This window comes from Rattus norvegicus, chromosome 10, assembly GCF_021556685.1.
Source record: "Rattus norvegicus strain SHRSP/BbbUtx chromosome 10, alternate assembly SHRSP_T2T, whole genome shotgun sequence".
NCBI lineage: Eukaryota > Metazoa > Chordata > Mammalia > Rodentia > Muridae > Rattus > Rattus norvegicus.
In genome coordinates, this window is record NC_141543.1 from 26,755,554 (window position 1) to 26,776,356 (window position 20,803).

Genomic DNA, 20,803 nt, shown 5'->3' on the forward strand with positions numbered 1-20,803 from the left:
GGGGTTGATCTGGCATTTATGTTGGCCACTTTCCCTTTTACATCCTCTTAACTGGTATGATGTTTAGCTATGGGTTATATGGCTATAATTTTGAAGATTTACCCACGGAGGGCCTCATATTAATATTGTTTTTATATTTCTAAATGCAAGGGGAGCAATGAAGTCAATACAGAGACCAAGTTACTCAGGCACACACTGAGTGGAATCTACCTACCTCTTTTGTCCACCTATGTCGCCAACACATACACTATTACCTCGAAATTCATGGAGAGTTTACATGTGTTTGCTATCTTCCCCCCTAGTTTAGCCTTATCATTTCCAGTAATTCTGAATTAGTTTGCAGGGATACGAGCACCAAGGAACAGCACTGGTAACATTAGGCCACGTTGCATTTTATGATGAGAGTTTTTATCTAATTAAAAATCGAACAATTTCGATGTTGCATCTATTATGATCCATTAGGGAGCCGACTGACCTCTTCAAGACATCCCACTTAAGATTTTCACAAGCAGAATCAAACAAATTACCAAGAATATCGTGAGTGGGAAGCATGGAGCTCAGTGGTTTTCATTCATGGTTTTATTAAGAAGCAAACCCCCAAATTCTTCAAAGTAATTCCACTTCCCATAGGTAACACCGCTTCTCCTACCATTTTCAGGAGGTGGGAAATGTATCAAGATGGTTTGAGTTAACTTTCTCATCATGAGCCCTCATAAAGAGCACTGGTTAGTAAGACAATAAGTGAGCATGTTTTAATTAGAAAATGTGGAATCCAAGCACTTTTGCCGGAAAGACGATGATAGCTTAAAAGAGACATCAGGAGACTAATAAAAGTTAAAACGCATTAAGTAGCCACAGTGAACTGAAAGGTAAAGTCACGGGACGTTTGAGAAGTGAACCAGAGAGGGTGATGAATCAGAAATGGGTGGGAGGGAGTCAGCCAGTGGAACTGACTCTTTCTTTTTCATTGAATTCAGTTGCAAACCTCCTCCTGTGCCCAGGCAAGCAAGACAATTCCGTGCCCTGAAATTCTTCTACCTCCTACCCTGGCCACTCTACTGTCTACCCAGAGAAGAAAATAATTACACCTAGGCTATAAGGGAGGATTGTTGGTAGTGAGCGAATTAGCACTGACTTCCATTGGGGTTGATCTGGAGTTTTCATTGACCACTTTCTCTTTTACATCCTCTTACTGGTATGAGGTTTGGCTTTGGGTTATGTGATATCCTTTCCAAATCAGGCTCCGTGTGGGCATGTGATTCTGCCTAGCCAATTGGTGTGTTCTGCTCTCTAAATCTGGGAGATGGATAGGTCAGTAGTGCTGGGTATGATCCCAGCTGGGTTTCACCGGCCTCCATCAAGAGAGTGGACTTAAAAATTGGAAATAGTTAGTAGGACCTAGGGATAGTGGAAGTGACCTGTGTTGTAGTTGCTGTACTCTGGAAACTGAGTTCCAGGCCAGTTTAGTCTACAGAGTGAGACCTTGTCATAAAGAGACAAAACAAAACACAAGTCTAGGACGAAGAACTTCTTTCCAATGTGTTTTCTAGGCTATGAGTATGTAGCTTACAGGGCCTGTAATGGTGCCAGCTAAGCAGGGGTCCTCTAAGAACTATGTTCAGAAACACAGAAAAGCCAGGCTGAGACAGATGCCTAATGTCCAAGTGTAAGTACTTGAGTCCACGTCTGCTAAGGACCTTGTCTCTTTTTTCCAACGTAACACCTTACATTGCATTTGCCTGATATGCTGACGGGAGACAGGAACATCTGCCCCGTGGGTTTTTGTCTCAGGCAACTGATGTAAAGCACCCAAGCCAATGCTGGGCACAAATAACACATTTCTGACAGCAGTCTGCCAGAAAAAAAAGAGCCCAAAGGGCATCCAGTGATTTTGGAATCAGGAAGTTTTCTAGCAGGTCCACTTTCTCCTCACATGGACCTTGGTGGAGAAGCTGGGAGGTTGAACTTGGTGCCTTTGGCACCCTGCTTTGGGGCACACTGAGAAGGGAGACTCTTACTCTGAGGACCAGAGTATCCAGAATACTACATCCACGTTGCACTGTCTCAATCTTAGTAACCTTTATGTTTTTCCTTTTGTCTGATTGAGTTGGGGATGGTGGGTGCTTTCCTTAAGGACCCGTCTGATGGGTGTCCCTCAATATATGTTTTCAGGCAGAGTAAAGAGAACCTAGGGTGATGGGAAATGAAAAAAATTACAATAACTTAGCAGGATTTCTGATAATCATTTAAATAATTTAATAAACTATATTTATGCACACATGATTAAAGTACTGATGGCAGAAACTTGGGGGAGGATGTTTGCTGTCTTGTATTAGTTACTATGATCTAGAATTAATCCTGTAAGTGATTTAAATATACCTAACAAGTTAAAGGGCGAACCTTCTTATCTGGCCTTCTAAAAGCAAACAATTCACAAACGGGACTGAGAGACGAACTCCAAATTGATTGGTGGGCTTGGAGGCAATGAAGTTACCTGAGGAGAGTTTCCTAGACACACACACTCATATAATACGCTAGAGTCCGCAGCTCCAGGTGGGCACGATGAGCCTGCACCTGGTGATGGATTACATTCCTAAGGACACAAGATCCCAACTCACAAAGGCAAGGAACGCTAAGGCCAATAAATCAAAGGAACCCTCAAAAACATTGCAGAGCCCATTTCCCCTGCCTGGGAGAACTACAAATGCCTTAGCTGACTTCTGTGAGGAGAAAAGCATCATCAAGAAGTCAGAATTAGAAAAAGACTCACACTTCTATAAGCCTCTCCCCCATCTGAGCCCGATAAAAACATCCCAGGGGAAGACTTCAGGAAATGCCCCAAGGGGGTGACAGTTGATATTAGCTGAGTGAGAGGAAGAGCACAGAGAGAAAGAGAGAGAGAGAGAGAGAGAGAGAGAGAGAGAGAGAGAGAGAGAGAGAGAGAGAGAGAGAGAGAGAGAAATATTTGGTGTTTTGAAACTGTGAACTTAACCCAAGAATCTTCAACATTTCATACAGACTTGGTACAGTCTTGCTCTTCCAAGGCACGACCACGAGGTGGCCTCCGTCCTTAATTGGGTCCCCAAGGCATGGGCTGTGGAGGGATGAATTTTTATAAAATGTTCTTTGTACCTGGAGGCTTAACTCTGGTGACTCGCAAGCGAGAAGTTCGAGCCGTCAACACTTTAATCAGCTCAGCACTTTTTAATTTTACAAGAATGGGGCCAAATTGTGAGAGGACGGATTCTCCTTGGACACCTCTGCCTTTGACATTGGCAAGCCATACCGAGTGAACATAGGCTAGAGAGGTCTCGAGTAAGATGTAAGGCTTGCGCCGTTCTTACTGCACCTTGTAATTTGCACGCATGCCACGACATGTTATTTATTTTCTTATTAATGGGTCTGAGTGTGTTTAACACCACAAGCCATAAATTGCAGAGCAGTGGATTAGACGAGGTGCTCTTTATTTTCCTGCTGATTGTTAAAGCAATGTGGGGTTTGAGATGCGTCCCCCCACTACCGCCCAACGCAACTGGCTCTCTCTCCACTCCCTCCCCCACCCCCACCCCGTCTCACCTCCATCCAAGAACCAGCTCCCTTGCTTCCATCTCTGAAGGTGGGGCAAACAAGAAAGACATAGCCTGGCTTCTCGCTGGTAAGCTTGCCTATTGAGCAGCTCTGTTATTGAGATTAATAAGCTGCCAGTTTCCAAGGAAGACTAACAAAACAGCAAAATTAAAGTGCAGTGCGACGTGAAATGCTTCTGGTGGCCAGGCGGGATCACGGTGTCAAAAAGGCAAGGTAAAGCTATAAAATAAGGCTGAGCTTGAAAGGCTAACCTAGAGGTCTCATTAATTTCCATGTTGCCTCTGATGAGAATTTAGAGGGGCATAATGTTTAGCAGTATGGAGAATCAAGCCGCCTATTGATTTGAAAAGCGCTTCAATGCATTTGGTTCACTCAGAATGAATTCTACTTTTAAACCTCACTTGAAAACACTAGGAAGAGGTGGAGGGGAGGAAGCAAACAGGTTACCTTGCTTTAATATTCTCCAGATCAAACATGTCAGTGACGCTGTCAGAAAATTAATCCTTCGGCAGAAAAATCAATCTGAGAACAAGTTTGGAATAGTCTTTGGACTCAGCATGGTGGGTATGTTTCAACAATCTGTCTGCTTCTCTGTGAAAACCTTATTTACTAAAAGGTCTTGCATCCCAGTTCCCAAGTACGCACTACTAACAAAACACTCAAATTAGGCCAGGATGACTTTGTCTTGAAGGCAGAAGGGTATGAGGTTTTCTGATCTCAGGGTTAAGACTTTTTGAACGTGTTTGTTAAAGCTCTCTGTGTGTTCACCTCTCAGAGCTCCTGCCTTGGCTTCCGGCTAAAAGGACAAACAGGCTGACCAAGTGAACAGCCATCACACCTGTCTCTACACATATGCCAAAGTTCTGTTTGGAATGAAAAGCATGAAAATTGTGAAGCCAGCACACAGAGATAAAGCAGCCCTCGGGACTGAGTTTTCCTGCAGCCCACGGTGCAGCCACCAAGGTATGGGGAGGCCTCGAGTTCACTGCACCAAGTTGCCACCGATTTATGGTGTTGACAAAATCATAAAGGTATTTTAGGTGGTTTAGTAGAAAGGAAGCCAAGACAAATTACCCTTCACGAGAGTTTTATTAGAAGAGACGCAACAGCACCATGCCACAGGCAGCCATTATGGGGGTCTGAAAGGAGAGGCAGAACCTTCGCTTAAAAAGGATAAAGGGAGTTAGTGACTTAACTTAGTGCCAGGAGTCACAAGCAGGAAGGCACTAGATAAAAGCAAAGATAGAATTCAAAGTTGTCTTGGGCCTGGGTATCAGAGGGGGCTGGTCTTGCAGCTGCAATGGGACGAAGAGAACTCTATTTTTTATAAGAGGTGTGATGTCACAGAAGGTGTCCCTGATCAGCTCTTCTAGGAGATAGAGAAATCTAATGCCTGGAGATGCTGCAAAGAGCTCCTTATATCATGCCCAGCTTCCGATCTCGACAACCACTCAGTCTATATCTAATAATCTCCATAGATCATTTTTTAATCTGTGTCACTCATAATGCATTGATTTCACTGTCTCCCTGGATGAGATAAGTTAATTTTCTGTTTTCTACTAGGATTCGTATCGTTTCCATTCCCTACCTTATCTAGTTCCAATCATCACGGCAGTTAGGAACACGCCATCGGAGTCAGGTAGACACGAGTTCAAGTCCCACCTTTGCGATTTGATACTGGGTGATGTGTAACTTAGTATTCTGAGTTTCAGATCTCATTAATGCAATTGTCCACCCATTCATTCAATCCAACAGTATCTCTAAGTAACCCGGATGACCTCAGACTTGTGATCTTCCTGCCCCACTCATTCCAATGTTCCCTGAATTCCAAATACGAATAAGAACATGGAGGGCTTAAGGGATTGAGTGGCATATGTATAAAGCTAAGTGGCAAGGAGACATTTCTGAAAAAGAAAAGTTCTCATTCAAGACCTCTACAATTCTCTAGAGTAAATTCAACATAGTTTCTAAAGAAGTGTATGTGTAGTGGGGAAAGATAGGTGTTTGCAAATGGATGATCTTATGTTCCTGAAAGTTCCAATTGGTTGACCAATAGTATTAATATCTGTATATGATTCTCTTGATTTCATGACCTCCTGTATTCTATCACAAAACGTGTTCCTTATTTAGTGACAGTCATGATGCACAGAGCTCCTAAGTCAGAAAGTTGACTCCGAGCCCTCAGTTCTGCGCCTGAGAAAGCACTCACCACTGAGATCACTTGGGAAGTCTTCTTCCTACTGTAACACTCACTGTGGGCCCCTAAGCAAAGTACCAGTTTTTCCTCATCAGCCATGCTTTCGTCCCAACTGAACCTGTTGTCCGGGTGTCTTTTGATTTTATTCTTTTGCTTAAATTGCCCAAGTGACCTTTCATTTCACTTTGGAGGAATGTCCCAAATCTTTATCATAGACCAAAGCCCTGTTCTCTATGTCCTTACCTACTTTTCTAGCCTGCAGCCCTTCTCTTGCACTCTAGTGCTTCCCCCTTCTTTCCTCCCTCCCCCTCTTTTCCTCTCTTCTTCCTCCCTTCCCATCTCTTTCTCTCCTCTGTGTGTGTGTGTGTGTGTGTGTGTGTGTGTGTGTGTTGTATGCATATGTACCTTGTTTTGGAACACAATTTTCTCCACTGTTGTGTACGATGGTTTGGCTGGCCCAATAGCTTCTGGAGATTTCTTGCCTCCACTTCCCATTCCCCACAGGCATGCTGGGATTACAGATGCTTGTGATGATGTTTGGCTTGGTGGGTTTTGGGGATCAGGTTGTCTTGCTTTTTACAGTTAATGCTTTCATGCACTAAGCCTATCTCCCTAGTCCTAGAACTCTCTTCAAGCCTTACTGATGCCCATTTGTCATGGGTCTGACTTCTCTGTACCTCTCACGGCCACTTTCACTGTGGGAGAGATATTTATTTATTTATTTACTTGTTGGTGCTCTGCCTCATCCTGTCTATCATTTCTGCAAAGGCAAGGCTTGATCTCTCTCTCTCTCTCTCTCTCTCTCTCTCTCTCTCTCTCTCTCTCTCTCTGTGTGTGTGTGTGTGTTTGAGTTCCCAATGTCTAGCACATAATAGGTCTTCTCATAAGTAGTTCTAGAATGAATTATGGATGGCCATCTTGAAAAGCAATGTGCAGACTTGTTTATAGCTTTAAGGTGTGAATGATTAAAGTCAGGGTTTCCGAAGTTTTAGAATCTGGGAAGCTTTGCACTGCTTAGTGATTCTCCTTGGTCACCTGCTACTCAGACATTTGGAGGAGCTCATCTCAGCAAAACACAGAGGGGAAGTTGGATCCTGTCACCGAGATACTGCTACTGTTTTAGACAGGAGAAGCTGACTTCTGACACTTCCCAAGAAACTGCCGAGTAGAAAGATTCCTGACCTTGGCTCTCTCTGCAGAGAAGAACTAGATAGGTGATAGGAGATGGCAGGCAGGAAGCAAGTCAGGACTTGGTTTTTTTCTGGAGGAAGATGGAGGGTGGTGATTTATTGTACAGGCTTCCTTGTACAGGGTTCCTCTATCATGTACTTACGTTTCGTGACCATGTTATGGCTTATGGCATTGTGGGTATGACTGAGTTGGTAGAACTGCCTATTATAGCTTGTATGTAAACTGACTTCGATTCTGGACATTTACATGCATTGTGCTCTAATGGAACTAACATTTATACAGAGCATATAGAAATGTATGTGATTTCTATGTGTTCAGCTCTACATGTGAATAGCTCTCCTTACTGCTGTGTGTGTGTGTGTGTGTGTGTGTGTGTGTGTGTGCAGTCACACTTTCTACCTTATGTTTTAAGATTCTCACTGAACCTGGAATTCATGAATATGGCTACATTAGTTAGGCATTGAGCTCCAGGGACCTGTCTGTCTCTCATTCTCCAGTGCCAGAATTACAAGCACTTGCTGTTATGTTTGCCTATTTCATGAGCTCAGGTCTTTGTGCTTGCATAGCAAACCCTTTGCTGACTGAGCCATCTCCCTAGCCCTAGTTCTGTTTCCCATGTCCTATAAGTCTATGACTCTGTAACCAGTATTTCCAATTCTTTAGGTTGTAAGACAAACTGAAGAAACATCAGATGGTTTAAGGATCACTTTCCAGGCCTCTTTAAGTCTGTTAGGGACATCAACACACAATGCCGAGAGGCAAGGACCTGTCCCCACTGGTTTGAAAGAAACACTGGGATTTGGCAGAACATCTCTGGGGATGGCAGGATGCCTGTTCGTTACCTCCAGAGTAGGAGCTCATACATCACTCCCAGAAGATGCAATGAATGAGGGGGAAGTCATGAAGCTGTTAGTAAATTTCCACTTGGGGTTCTCAGTTTGTGACTGCCCCACAATCAGGCTTCAGAACACCATGCTCTTAATGGCCCTTTCTCTATCGCATGATAAACTGAGTCTTATCTATTATTAAAGAGGTGCGGTGTCTATCAGCATATGCAGTGTACTTTCTGCTTATGTGTTTCTCCCTTCTTCGTGTTGTGTGAGAGCTTAGAGAAGAATGTATACATTTTATTCATCACCTACCCAGTCTCCAATATTCCTCTTGGGAATTCAATACCCATCTGATAACAAGAGAGAAAAATTAACATTGTTTTAAATAGATGTTTTGCTTTTTAAAATTTCCCTTTCCTTTCTTTTTATAAAGGCTGAGCTAATGAAACCACAGTTATGCTGAACTTATATGCTATGCAGATTTATGCTACTTACTTAATTTTAATTGTTCTCTCTCTGTGTGTATGTATGTATGTATGCATATGTGAGTGCATGTGTGTGTGCATATGTCATATGTGTGTGTGTGTGCACATATAAATATGGGTAGAAGCCAGAGGTTGATGTTGGGTATTTTTCTTAACTGCTCCCTACCACAGCTTTTAAGACCTGGGATTCGTCATCAACTAGGCTGTCTGGTCAATGAGTTTCAAGGGTCCTCCCACCTCCTTCCATACCCTACCCTTAGTGCTAAGGCTGTAGCTATGTGCTACTGTGCCTGGCTTTTACATGAACTTAGGGGATTTAAACTCAGGCCCTCATGGTTTATGCAGTAAGTGCTGTATCAATCGAGTCATCTCCCCAGGCTGTTCTTCATTTCAGGGCCAGGGATTGAACTCAGAACTTTACACATATAAGGTTAGTCCTCAGTCATTGAGCTACATTCCCATGCCAGAAAAAAAAAATAAATTCCAAAAGTGCTGTGGTGGAATTGATGCTAACGTTTTCATGTGCAACTCTACTGTCCATTCAAGTTCTCTGTGCTCTGATCTGTGAAGGCTGAAATTTGGCTTGATTTCTGGGACTCGCCCCAGTCCTGGGCCAGATACTCTCATTCCTTAATCTTTCGGATCTTGAACACACTGATCAAAGAACAGGCAGGCACTTCTCTCACTTGTCTTTTCTTTCAGATAGACTTCAAGGCTTTGGAGATCCTGTCTATGTGCAGAGTTCATCTTTGATTCCCCTTTCCCAAGCATATCACTGAAGACGACCAGTCCTTGGAGAAATGCTACTTGTAGAAGGGCTCTGCAGAAGCACTCTAGAGAGCAGAGAGCAGGGGCTGAGAGAGATTACCTCCAGACAGTGGTGAGTGACCCACTGCTTTTGTGGGTCCTTTCAACCACATGCTCAGCAGGAGGACATTTTCTTAGAAGTGGTTCTTCAAGACAAGCCTCCGGGGAAGCTAACCGATTTCATCAGAACCTGGGAGATATATTTATATGCATCCTTTTGAAATATGCATATCTTATCATTTTACGTGTCTGAATGTTTTACATGCGTGTACATCCGTGTATAAATACATGCCTCTATATATGTTCTTATGACCCAGGGGAGACCACTTTCAAGTAGCAGGGTCTGGCCCTGTAATTTGGGACAATTTAATGCAAAAGATACAGGTTGTTCACCTAAACAGGTATCTACCTCCCTTACTGTGTGGGGATCTTGAGGGTTCCATGCAGGTTTCCTCATAACTTATCATCTCTGTGACATCAGAGACCTATTGCAGGAATGTTCCTTTTATCTACACTGCAATAATAATCATCTGCTTAGACCTCACTGGATCACTTCCTGGTTCCACTGAGATAATGTTTGAATGTATTAATATACATAGAAACTACATGTTCGTATGCAGAATAAGGGCTTCATTCCAAGAGCAACATGGAAATCATACAGTCTCATCCCTCTTTTCTCTTATCTCGCTCTACCCAGAAACCCCTTTTTCATGTATAATCATCTACTAACGAAAAAAGGGAGCAAGAACAAACTCCTGAGTGCTTCCTGAACACAAGGAGGCAAACCAGAAAATCTCATCCAGCTTGGTTGACCAGTAGCTTCTGGCACAGCTATTGGGAGATTGCTGCCTTAGTGCAGATGTTAGTAATTATCTGTTTTGTATAATCCATCCATACGATTTTTACTGCCTTGACATCTTTCAAGCTTTAGAATTAGGGTTGTAGGCACAGAGAAAGACCATGTCCTAAGAGGTCTGAGTGTAAGTACATTAGCGAGAACCATACGCCAATGCTCAGGATCTCACTGTTTTAAACTTTAAAGAAGTCGTGGATACACAACCAACTCCAAATGGTACCGCTTTCTAAATTGCTTCCAGCTGTGGCTAGAAAATCCACTAGCCATTTCCAGAAACACTGTGGATTATTTCTCCTCTTCAAACCCAGAGTGATTAAAACCGACACAAGCATTTTCAGAAGCATCCGTACAAATGGATGGCTCTGTGGCCCTTTCAGATAAGCAGACAATGGGAGAACCAAGGTGTGTGGGGATGGAGTCGCAAGGCTCTACGGCATCAGACAAATCTACTCATGGCCTTCACTGTCCACTGCGGGCTTGTCTACCACACTGCGTCCCCAGGGTCCTATTTGAGCCTCTCGAGGAATGTGCGGTTTTTTTTTTTTTTTAGAAGACCAGGAGTGTAAGTGGGTGAAGGAAAGAACGCAGAGAAACAAAAACAAAGCCAGACCCAGGGATAATTTCCAGATTCTTCTTTCCTAACACAAGTGCCTCCCTGTTCCGCTGTTTGTTTTCTCCACATCCCTGTTTGCCCCAGAGCCATCAAGCTGTTAGTGTGTACAGGAGGGAGTAAAGTGGGCCAGCAGGTTGGATGAAATATAAATTAAAATTAGACTTCTGTCAGTCTGGAATCGGGGATTGTTTTCAAGGTCTCCCCAAACACTTAATTTCAAATGAGTCTTCATTTATTACTTCAAGAAAGGCCAAATGCATAATTTATCAGCAGCATTCAGTCAATATACCCTTATAAGCACATTTCCCATGAGCCTTTGAGTAAAAATATGTTATGCTAATTCTATTAGTTGGGTACACAAGAGCTGTCTAAGAAAGTCAACAAGCATTAAAAGGAGACACATGTGAACAAAGAAATACTGATCAACCTATTGTCCAGGGTCAAATTACCAAGGGATAAGGAGGTGTTAAGCTTGTCTCCTTATGCTGTCAATGTCTCTCCAACCAGAACTCAGAGCCACCCAGAGCCATGTGACTCTGGTGACTTAGAGTAGGGAACAGGGACTTACCGCGTCTCCAGCGGCACGTTACTGTTCAGCACCCAGCTGTCCTGGAGCTGAACGGACTCCGGCGTGGTGGCCAGGTCATTGGGTGCAGGAGCTGGGGCGTGGATTTGACTCCGCCGATTGGTCAGTGAGTTTCTGTTGAGGGAGTTGGCAGAGGAGTGGTGGTGGGACAGGGTGTGGTTATGAGGAGGTGGCAGAGGGGGCCTCAGCGTTGACTGGCTGTGGTGGTTCGGAGGGCCTGGAAGAGAGGAAGGAGAATCATCAGTACCTGTGGGGTCTAGCCTCAGGAACTCTGCACCTATGAGGTGGGCTTTGTAGTCAAAGCGTCCATGTCTATAGTGACTGAAAGCCACAAACCAGAGATAGCAGGCAGGACTGCATAGAACAGCCCAGTGTTATTAGTCACAAACAAATACCGCGCTTTACTTTTTGCTTATCAATATGCATCAATTAGAGCGCAAAGAGGATTGAGATTAGAAAAGCCAAGTAGACAAGGGATAGAATTATCCCCAGAATTATCTGATATTGCAATGGAAGAGATAATACAGTCAAGGCTGATTCTGACTGTGGCAAGTTTTTATTCCATTTCCTGGTAAGATTTAAAGGCCCAGGTCCTGTAAAGCAGGCGAGCGACAATAAAACCCCGGATATTCATGTAGAAGTGGAAGACACAATAATGATTACCAGAGGCTGTGCTGGTGGGAGACAGGGAGAATTTGCCCAGTGGACATAGACAGGAAGGCCAAGCTCTGGGGTAAAGCATGTTTCCCACTGAAGGCTAGTCTCCTGAATGTTTTGGCACAGAGAAATGCCATGTTTCAGGAGGCAGGGATGCTAACTCCCTGGGTTTGATCATCACACAGGGTATGGAAGTATCAAATTGTATCCCATGCATTTGTACAATTGCTGTCTGTCAATCAAAAATGGTTGCTGGGCCAGGGAGACAGCTCAGTGGGTAAAGTATTTGCTGTGTGAGCAAAAGGATCTGGATTGAGATCCCCAGAACTTATGTCAGACACAATAGTGTTCATCTACAATCATCGCCCTTTGTTGGTGAGATGCAGAGCAGTGACAAGAGAATCTCCAGAAACTCTCAGGGCAACTAGCCCAGCACACAGTGGTGAACATCCAAAAACGCTGTCTCAAAGGAGGTAGATGGTGAGATCTGATACCTCAGGCATGGAACACATACACACACTCACACAGACACACACAGATACAGACAGACACACACACACAGACATACACGGACACAGACACACATATATATATATATATATACATACACATCATACACACACATTCACACGAATACACACATACATACCACCTACACATAGAAACACAGAAACACATACACACATATACACATATACCACATACACACATTTATACAGACACATACATATACATGCATACACACATGCACACATATACACACTTACAGACACACACATAATACATACATACACACACGCACACACAAGTATACATACCACATACACGCATATACATAAACATCATATACACACTTACACATACACACATACACACACCACATACACCACATACACACATATACACATATACACATTTACATACACTGCATACACACAGTTACACACAGAGACACACATATACATGCATAGACACATACATGCATAGACACATACATATATATATACACATTACATACACACTTACACATACACACATACACACATCACATACACACATACACACATATACACACATCATATACAATCAATTACACACACACACACACACACACACACACACACACACATACACACACAGTGTTCTTCAGAGGATCCACGTCAGTGTTCTCCTGAGCAGCTAAAGGCAAACTGTAGGAAACACTGAGGATCTGTATTTTTGGAGAAGGTTTCCTGGGTTTTTAAAAAGTTGACAATAAAAAATAGATAAACAAATAAATAATTAGGCATAAAAACATACATATACTTGTATAGACATTATTTTTTTACAAAAACAAGAGCCTGCCGGCCCTCTCTGACTTTTTTAGTCAGGTTGATAGCTGTTCTCCACTAAGAGATGAGTCCTGAGAACAGGGTCTGCAGAAGGTCAAGGGAGATGTTTCAAAATCACAGTCCTGGCTCCAAATCACAGCCTATCTTTCAAATACTGAAATCCTCCATCTTTGCAAGGAAAATGCTCACAGGAGAACTGCACCTCCAGAAAGGTCCTCGTGTAAATATCCATACTCAGGATGGCGCTGCCCAAGGTTTACCTAGCAAACCATCGGCACAATGTGGTATTTTAAACGCAGGGAAAGCAAGAGCGGTTTCCTACGCGACGTAAGCCTATAATTTCCCTTTAATGGACACTGAAACATGACTTTTAATTTGTGTCCTTTGAGAAAGTCTATTTTTTCTGAGGCCTCCAGTCAGTGTTGGCAGCTCACCAGGTGACTGCTGAGCCTTGTCATTTTGGCCCATGCCAACTTTCGAAAATCCCCAGCCCCTGCCGTCCTGGCTTTAAGAAGCTGGCTCGAGTCATTTAAACAAGCAATTTGACACAAATTTCAACTACTTGTCTCCTTATGTGTCCAGGCTGCATCTCCAAAAGGTGTAATCTACATTCTGGGGTTCCCGTGAAGCCGGGAGAAGCATTCCGAGGGAAAGACAACGTGTCATAAAAGACAGTAGGATCGGAGCCATTGCTGCCAATGAAAACAGAAACGGAAGTAAAGCGTAGACAAAACCTCGAGTCCTCAAAGTTAGTGTCTCCGGGTCAAAATTACTTGGGGATTTTTTTTTCTTTATGTTCAGAGAAGAGACAACTGAAGCTCAAACCCATTGGGAAATGCCACAGTACAGTTGTATAGATTTTAAATCGCGTCCTCCAAATGAACCTGTAATTCACGTTTTTTACATTAGGCAGCGGGTGACACTTTAACTACATCTTTGGTGGGGTTTCATAGCTGTAGCTGGCTGTTACCTATGCTGGCATTGTTGTCTGACTAGAAACGTATGATTACCCAGTTATTTAGCATTTGTCTGTCTCCCATTAGTGGGGGAGAGGTGGGGAAGGGGCAAAATGATGTAATAATGATCTCTCAGAGGCACTCTCCGAGCCCCCCTCACACGGGGTTAATGAATTCTCGATTTCCCCTCCCCTCAGCCTACATCCAGGTGGTGTCATTATTCCCTGTTAGTTAGGCAATTAAGAGACTTGCCTGGGGAGGATGAGGTGAGTCAGTGTGCAAGGGAGAATCCTCACTCCCTGCTCCCAACCCGAACTTTCTGCCTTCCTCTGCCTCCAGCTCCCATCCCCAGCCCACACTCAGGACCACACATTCTCTGCAAGTACAAAGGGCCAACTGAGTGCTGTAATTCCCTGAATGAGTTCCCAAACGGGCCAGCTTCCTGGCTGCTCACCCCAGCGAAGCTGCCTACTCCAGCTGTGTGGTCTTCGTTCATTGTCCATCTGTTCTGGGAGTGGGTGGAATTCCTCTGTGTGTGTGTGTGTGTGTGTGTGTGTGTGTGTGTGTGTGTGTGTGTGTGTGTGTGTAAGGTCTCCAAAGGTGATTCCCAGTCAAGGGAAGAATGAGTTAGGCCCCTGTGTGCTATGTTCTACCTACACTGGACAGTAAGCATCTACAATAGTTGAAAGAGAAGTCAAGGGCCTCTTTCCAGTTCACTCAAAAGGAAGGCTTAGAACTTACTGGGGAAAAAAACAGAGAAATAAGAATAGGGGAAGCTGAAAGAACACTCAGTTCTTCGTTCTACCCTCCTATGAAGCCGTATGCTATTTCATATCAAACAGGTGACTGACAGCACTGAACACTAAAACTATCAGGCACACCACTAAGGAGAAAGTTGTCACCGGCTCTCTCTTCCACAGTGCTGACTACAGTTGTTCATGTATCCATCTACCTACCTATGCAGTAGCCATATTCTCAGCTAGATGTACAAGATGAAAAAAAAATAATACTGCACAGAATGGAACACAGAGTGATGAAGGGATTAGTTGGGGGTTAAGGGAGAAAAATCTAAAGCGTTATTGTATAATTACCGCGAGTGCCTGTTGCTTTCTAATTGCAGAAATCTGAGTACACTATCTTACTTAATTCTCACTTTTTCTCATGCACCAAAGCAGTGAAGACCCACCAGGATCTCTGTGCTTGTGAGGAAGTGTTGAACACGCTACCCCAGTGGTCTGCCAATATATGCACTCCTGTGCAGAGAACACTTTGGTCTTTTGGGGTTAACGATGATGTGACTACAGATGAACCCAACTTGAGCATGGAGAGCAGCTGTTCTCTACCTGTGGGTTGTGACCCCCTTTGGGGGTTTCATATCAGATATTTACATTACAATTCATAACAGTAGCAACATTATAATTGTGAAGTAGCAACAAAAATAATTTTATGGTTGGGGGAATCACCATAACATGAGGAAGTGTGTTAAAGGGTTGCAGCACTAGGAAGGTTGAGAACCATTGGTTTAGAGTAACTTCAGCACTGCTGATCAGTGACCCCAGGTCAGTAACTTCAATGGGAACATTGTGAAAACTCAGTCACTCTGTTGTGATGTTCTAGATTTCTGAAGCGAAGCTTGGTTAGGATCAAAATGAGTGTGTCTCCTCTCACAAGAACAGGCTAGAGGTGCATGTTCTCAGCTGTTTCTCTAGTGGGCTACTAACACTAGCTATCACCTAAACACAGCAATGGCTGTCATGGTCGTTGTGTTTCTGATTCCCCATTCTGTTCTTTTGGTGACCCTCTGGCCGGAGCACCTTGTGATTGTGGCAAATGCTCCTCTAATATGGCGAGTGATGACCGACCCCTAAGTCACCTTCTGCATTCACCAGCTTTCGACCCAGGCATTCTGGGATCTGCTGCCTGGAAACATTTTCCATTTGCTAAGTTTCAAACAGTGGCTGTCAACAAGCTTCGCTGCTTTTCATGAATGTTTTCCAAGATACTCAAGTACACGAGAAGCCCTTTCCTGCAGGGGTGTGTATGTAGCACCACTCCCTGATGAAATGGGAATGAGGAAGCCAGCCTTGTGGAGGAACCGTGATGTCCACTCTTAAGTTACAGACATTTATTGGGTTAGCTTGATGCACATGTTATTGATGTTTCTCCGAGGATATGAATGCAAGCTTATACAATAATGCAATTTAATTCCAAGTTACTGCATCAGGTAAGTGCTTATAGAGCAGCAGGCTACTGAGTATGCCCTCAGTGGGAGAAAGGTAATTGGTACTGAAGCTTTATGCTGACTAGATACATGACACATGATGACCTAAAGCTGAAACCCTGAAAGGCCTAGCCTAGGCTACATAGCAAGAGCCTGTCTCAAAAAAAATAAGTGTATCATCATCATCATTATCATCATCGTCATCGTCATTGTCATCGTCATCATCATCAATGATGAGAACCGGAAGTCACTTTTTGGTTCTGAATGACCTTTCACTGTAGGAAAAAGGAACGATTGTATTGGGTCTTTATCAAGAGCTAAAGAAGTTAAGTGTCCTAGAAAAACGAATTGGTCTTCGGGAATGACGCTTCCTCTCTGTGCAAACATTGCAAGGTGGATGCCTGCTACAATTGTCCCGTGACGGCACAAACTGTGCCGCTGTGCTTTAGACTTTTCACGGGACACTTGTTGCTGGTTGACTCTGACACGCATACCAGCCCCGTGCACTTTATCCTAAGTGCCTCTGGGTTGACTTAAGAAAGAGAAGTCAACCCTCCTCTGAGTCGTGATAGCAGTTCCAGCACACATTTACCGACTGAAACCTCGGCACAGCTGTTCCCTCATCGGCTCACGTTGGCAAAGTTGCCCAAACACATGGATGCAAGCAGCAGCCCACACAGATAACAAAAAGGAAACATTTTTTTTAAAGGCTGGCTAAACTAAGGGAAGAAATGGTTAATGATTGGCTGTCGCTACTGTACCTTGCTTATATAAACAGTTGGGGGAGGCCTTCAGGCTGGGCCTGTTCTTGCATGGGGAGAGGACATGGAGGTGTGGGAGGGCAGGGACCAATGAAGACAGCCTTGTCTGCTTTATAGTAGGTACCAATTTTTCTTGGTGATTAAAAAGAATGATAAAGTACATGTGAGGAAAAAAATAAAAGTAGGGGCCTGCTGAACTGCGTATAAATCACTCATTCTGGTGCTGACCTGCCCACAGTCGGTCTTTTAAGTATTTCATCCCCCACAGACCCTGAGATGATAAATTAACCACAAACTCCCTGCCTTGTTCAGACCCACCTCTTCTGAGCATGCTGAATCCTGACAGCTACTTAAACAGGCTAAAAGTAGGATGGGTCTTGGCAGAGTCTTTAGAGTCAAATTGGCACCAGGATATTGTTTATTTTGACCCTGTATGGGAGCTAGGGTAACCGGGGTGAAGATCTCAAAGAACAACAGTCTATGGTTAGGGCTAAGAAAGGAGAGAGGAGTGTATTGGAGGAAATCAGGGCTGGCTATGAGCCTTGCTTCTGCTTGACCAGGTGCTTAGATGCATAACCACCGAAAAGCTGTATTTTCAAGTCCGCGTCTCTATCTGTAGAATCGGCATCGTAAGCTTCCCTCTCTTACAGGACCATTAAGAAAATTGTATGAGATGCTATTATGAAGAACCTTGGGCCAGCAACATGGTTCAGCCAGCAACCATGATGACCTGAACCGAAGCCCTGGGATCCACATGGTTGAAGTAGAGAACTGCTTTCTATAAGTTGTCCTCTCTCTGTCTCTCTCAAACACAGACACACAGACACACAGACACACACACAGACACAGACACACACACAGACACACACACACACACACACACACACACACACACACAAAATTCCGTATAATCTAATCAGTGATACTGATGATGGCAATAGGAACCACAGTAACGCCGGGCTCCATGGGGAATATTTCAAGCACCTCCTGGGACACCATGGCCTCAGTGCGAGGCTCTTTGAGGTGGCAGATTTTAGAGGGAGGTACCCAGTGAATGTCTAGAGACAAAAGTCCTAAGGCCAGGCCATGCTAACTTTAAATGCAGGCTGGATAAGAGCAGATTGGCCCCTGGCTTTGGCCTCTGGCTTTGATAGAGGTAGTCCCAAGAATGTGGCTCTGACCTGGGACTTGGAACAGTTCATTTCCATACTCAGTGCAAGTGTTGCCCTTGACAACAAGATGATAACACTGGCTGGGGTTACCATGAATCGAGTCTCCCTTTGAGTGTTGGTGCTGAGCCAAAGGTGAAACATACAGGATCCCACTGTACCCCAGATCACTGCTGTAGCATGTGTAACCCATCACCTGAATGACTCAGATACAGCGAGGGAAGGAAGCTTAGACCAGTTAAGCAATGCACCCATGGTCACAGAGCTTAGCAGGAGTCACAGATGGCATTTGATCCCAGGCTTCCTTCCCATCCTGGGCTTACACAAAGGAACATAAGGTCAGAGCGCATACACAGGGGAAGGAACTCGACCCCCAGCCCTGATGCCGTGTAGTGAGCCATACAGAAGGAGCCCGGCTTGACTCAGTTTTCGTGCATACATGCTTAAATGGCAGAGTCGCAACCATGAGACATGGGAGAGAACCGCCTTCCCCTAGCTTCTCCACTGCCTCTGCCGGCTGCTTATGTCAGGAGAAATAGGCCAGAAAAACCAAACTGCAGTGCACAGTCTTTTTAGGCCTTCCCAGAGGCCCTCCCTGTCCTCCCCCTCTGGGCTGCATCCCTGGCCTGAGTGATGAGCAGCAATTAGATCTACAGAGGCAGGACCGAGGGCAAGCTCCATCCTGGCTTGTCCTGCCCTGTTCTGACCCGTGGTACTCAGCCAACACCCTAGAGACAGATGGATGGAGGGATTGTCCAAATCCAGCCTCCTCCTGCGTTTGCCAAGAGATTTCCCAATTTGTCTCTAAATGTAGGGTAGTTTGGATACTGAGCTTGCCCCCTCCTCCCTCCTGCCTTAGCATCTACCGAATGATTTACCCCTAGAATGGACAAGTATTTTTTACTCTTGACCTATGTGTGTGGTCCTGCTGGCTTTCTGGGGCAGACAAAGCCATCTGCAGTACTTCATAGATCTGGCCACCAGTGCAGAAAGCTCTTCTGAGGAAGGAATGGGGAGGGTGAGGTGAGCGAATGTTCACTTCATTTTCAGGCTCCCAGCACCAGCTCTAGCTACTGCTTTTCAGCATGAGGGACACCCTGCACTCTATGATGGGGTGGTATCCTTCCTTGATGGAAGGGCTCCGTCTGCCTGAGCAGAGGATCAGCGAAGGCAGGGGCCGTGCTCATGTATAGGAAATAATGACATAAAATATATGACCTTGGAGACAAAAGGAAAACCAAGGCAAGTGCATTTGTTCTCCCTGTCAACAGATCACCATTATGGAGCAGAAGCATGGGAATCACTGTCAGGAGACGCAATCATCTGCAGGCTTATAAGGCGAAGCTTCAACAGCTCCCCGATTCCTCATGAGTGAGTAAGGCTGTTTGGAAGGCTAACTCCGATCCTTACAAAGCAGTGAGTGCACATGATCACTAAGTTCCAGTTATGTGAGGTCCTCAGATAGGTCATTTCAGTTACCACAGTTGTCTGGAAGTGGGTGCTACCCTCTGTTTTAAGGGTAAGGCAACTGAGGGGCAGGTTGGTTCCAATGACACTTCATGTCTCCCCCCTTTCAATGTGTCATGAACTATGACACCTCTGTCACTTCTGGGAGGTGGCTTTCCATAGTTTAAACATCTTAGTTAGACACCTCAGAGCATGGATTTTTGATCTCTCCTGTCTCTCCAGTGTCCTGGGAACTACTCCAGGGAAACGTGTCTGTCTCTCCTGTCTCACCGACCCAGCAGGAGGACACAGTGTCTGATAAAGCTAGCGCTGGATGGAGTGCACAGTGGACAGCTGAGTCCCTAGGGAGTTCTATTTGAGGAGCATCACTGGAGAAGGTTCAGGGGTCTCTGTCATCATCCCTGGCTGGTGCACTCAGTGGCAAGCTTTTCTTTAAATTTCCTCAGAGCGCTTGCCAGGGTGGTCCTATAAAAGAGAGGAGTCGAGATAGGGGAGAAGGTGACCTTGAATCCTTCTGACCTTGTTTTGGGGGGCATCTGTTCCTTGTTCTTCCAAATATCTGAACTGAGCTATAACAACACTGACCTCTTGGACATGTCTGCGCTTCTCCGTCACAGTTACTGAGATGTGCGAGAACTCCGGTGTCTAATCTAATTTCAGAACACCACACCCCTTAACAATCCCTTTTATCTCTCCCTCCCTCTCTCGCTCTCTCCCTCCCCTTCCCCCCTCAGGGAGTCTCTGGCAAATTCGAATCACTTTTTGTCTCTATGAATTTGCTCTTACCAGACACTTCACGGCAATGAAGAGTCCCTCTGGTTTATAGACCATGATGTCTGATGTCTGTTTGTGGCAGAGCCCTGTTGGAGCCCGTCAAAGTTAGATCTCAGATGGGTATAACTTTTACAGCCTCACAGCACCTTTCCCTTAAGAGATAAAAAACGCCCCTCTCCTAAGCAGGTTCCCTGTGATGCTTTGTGGCAGGGCCCCTGATACTGTTGATAGTCTCCAGACGGAAACTGTCAGGTATAGGCCACCGGAGAGTCTGCTGGACGCAGGGGGTTTAAGAAGCCTGTGATTTGTTGGCG

General features: G+C 44.7%; 1 protein-coding gene across 9 annotated transcripts in view; it reads right to left on the reverse strand.

Annotated features, from left to right (window-relative positions):
- Positions 1-20,803, reverse strand: part of Tenm2 (teneurin transmembrane protein 2) — a 1,226,262-nt gene that overhangs the window by 282,223 nt on the left and 923,236 nt on the right. For all 9 annotated transcript variants that reach the window (XM_087569430.1, XM_087569433.1, XM_087569431.1 and 6 more), the window contains 1 exon segment: positions 11,136-11,370. In XM_087569430.1, the coding sequence (XP_087425556.1) occupies positions 11,136-11,370 (235 nt within the window).